The sequence below is a fragment of the Cyprinodon variegatus genome, unplaced genomic scaffold (assembly GCF_000732505.1).
Source record: "Cyprinodon variegatus isolate N-32 unplaced genomic scaffold, C_variegatus-1.0 Scaffold656, whole genome shotgun sequence".
In the NCBI taxonomy this organism is placed as follows: domain Eukaryota; kingdom Metazoa; phylum Chordata; class Actinopteri; order Cyprinodontiformes; family Cyprinodontidae; genus Cyprinodon; species Cyprinodon variegatus.
This window is the reverse complement of record NW_015151109.1, coordinates 435,860-438,102: the sequence shown is the minus strand read 5'-3', so window position 1 is coordinate 438,102 and position 2,243 is coordinate 435,860. Positions and strand designations below refer to the sequence as shown.

General features: G+C 44.5%; 1 protein-coding gene across 1 annotated transcript in view; it reads left to right on the top strand.

Annotated features, from left to right (window-relative positions):
- The first annotated feature begins 1,224 nt into the window (after positions 1-1,224).
- The window catches only part of LOC107096880 (gliomedin-like), a 4,413-nt gene continuing 3,394 nt past the window's right edge, over positions 1,225-2,243 (top strand). Inside the window, exon 1 of the mRNA XM_015393766.1 lies at positions 1,225-1,888. Coding sequence (XP_015249252.1) covers positions 1,565-1,888 — 324 coding nt within the window. The 5' untranslated portion in view covers positions 1,225-1,564. The remainder of the gene's footprint in view (positions 1,889-2,243) is intronic.

Here is a 2,243-nt window from a genome sequence, read left to right as displayed (position 1 = left end):
TTCACGCTCTCCGTAGTTCCCCTGTGGCGCGAGCACAGGGCGGCTGTTACGCGCCTTTAGCTAGCATGTGTGTTTCCTGTCGCGAGCACGGTGAATCATGCCGCCTTCTCTGTGTGGAGATGCAGGGGAAACCGTATCTGATGGGGAAACGCAGCTCGACGTAACACCGGTATTTCCATCTGGAAAACGTTGTTTTGCTGCAGGAGTCCTCCTCACTCTCCATCCTCACGAGTCCTATCATGAAAAAAGGTTAATTGTGCGACCTGAGCAACGTGCAGTAACGGGATGTCGGCATTTGTAACTGCGTTATAGTTACAGTAAGAGTAATAATTTTGATTACTCGTTACTAAAAAAGGTAGCGGCGTTAGTAACGCCATTACTTTCAACGCCGTTTCTCCCATCACTGGATACAGCACTGGGACTTGATCAACAGCCGATACCGCACCGTGACGTCACAAACCAGTAGGTGGCAGTAGTGTTCTTTGACAAACATGGATGGCTCCAGTAAAGCACATTCACATGAAAATTACTCTGAATTAAAAACACTGATCATTTATTGAACGGTTTAGAATCATTTCATATTTAAAGTTGAATTCTGAATATGATCGGACTTTTTCTTCAACTGTGGAAAGTGACGGATAGAAAGCTTTAGAAGCCGCTCTGAGTTTTTACTTTACCTCCTGGATAAGTTCTGGATGCCCTCTTGCAGCATCTTTTGTAGATGGTGGATCTGACTGCAGAGTCTCTAAAAAAGGCTTTCAGACGCAGATTATTTATGTTTAACATCTGTTTCAGATTTTTGAAGCTCGGGGGAAACATTGTTCATTTTTCTATCAATCTTACTAAACAGTCTTTTATGATTTTTGAATCAGCAGAAACTGAACCATCTCTCCTAAAACATGGCCTGTCTTAGTTGGTACGGGATCTAACATGAGATTGTTTGATTTAGATATTTTCTTCTCAGAAACATTTTCCTAATTGCAATTTCCTTTTGTATTTATTTTGAGTAGATGATGTTTTTCTGGTGTTGCAGCTCGTTGCATGATCTGACATCTGCATGGAGGCGTGAGCCTTTTTGCAGCACTCTATGTAATATTTGAGAATGCACTGGAAAGAAAAGAGCTTTTTGGACTCCCACACGTCCTTCTACACAGTCTGTCATTTACAAAGACTTCTCAGAAAGCTGCTTTAGACTCTAACAGTGTGTCCCTTGTTTCCAACTTATTTATGCCACTTCTTAAGCATTTAGATTGTTTTTTTCTGGGGATAATTTTGAAAGCAAAAGCACTAGAAGGATGAGAAGACCTAGTCTGTCAGCAGGATGTCATTCATGAAATATTTCTATTATACTTAAATCCGGCAATGTTTCCCAGATGCCGGTTGCGCAACACCTTGTGTGTCTCCACAGTCGCACAGGCACATTTTGACATGTTTATTCCTCTCCAGTAGCCTGACTGAGCTGCTCTCTGACGTCTCATATGTTGGCTGCCTCTCAGATATGTGCTTCTGAGTTTCACAGCTCAGATATCTCAGCAGTTGAAAAGGAGGGAACGGCGCACCAGACATGAAAGACGGGAAAGAAACTTTTCCCAAGTGGAAAACCTGGCTGGTGGGTACGTGTGTAGCGCTGCTGCTGCTTCTAGCCTCTGCAGGTCTAGTTTTCCTCTGGGTTCAGCAGCAGGAGCTGGCAGAGGAGCTGGGCAGGCTGGACTCCCAGATGCAGGAGCTGGCACAGCACTGCAGGCTGGCAGCAGGACGGCTGCCAGAGGAAAGTGGAAAGGCTGGAGATGTGAGAAAGCTCCGGCGCACCAGACGGAACCAGGGGGGACAATGGACTCAGAGAAAGGACCAGGACAAGCTGATGCTGATGACGCACACTCTGCTTCCTGTAAGATAACTCACTGCCTGCACATTGCTGCTTCTACAGATGATAGGACTTATCTACCATTCATTTTACATTTACATTTCTGCTGTTATTTCTAAATGAAAACCTTCCTTCTTTCATCCTTTTTTCCTCTTGGAAGAGCAACTAGAATTATACAAACTGATTGGAAACTGCATGAGTCTGTTACATCTATTTGGAGGGGTCTGCGTTTTAATGTTTCCCTTGATATATACATGGAGCGATGGAGCAGAACCTGTTTCCTTCTCAACTCATACCCTGTAAGCAGGGGCGGATTTAGGAAATATGGGGCCCTAGGCAAAGACAGGCAGGGGCCCCTCTGAATGGAGAAGACAACACA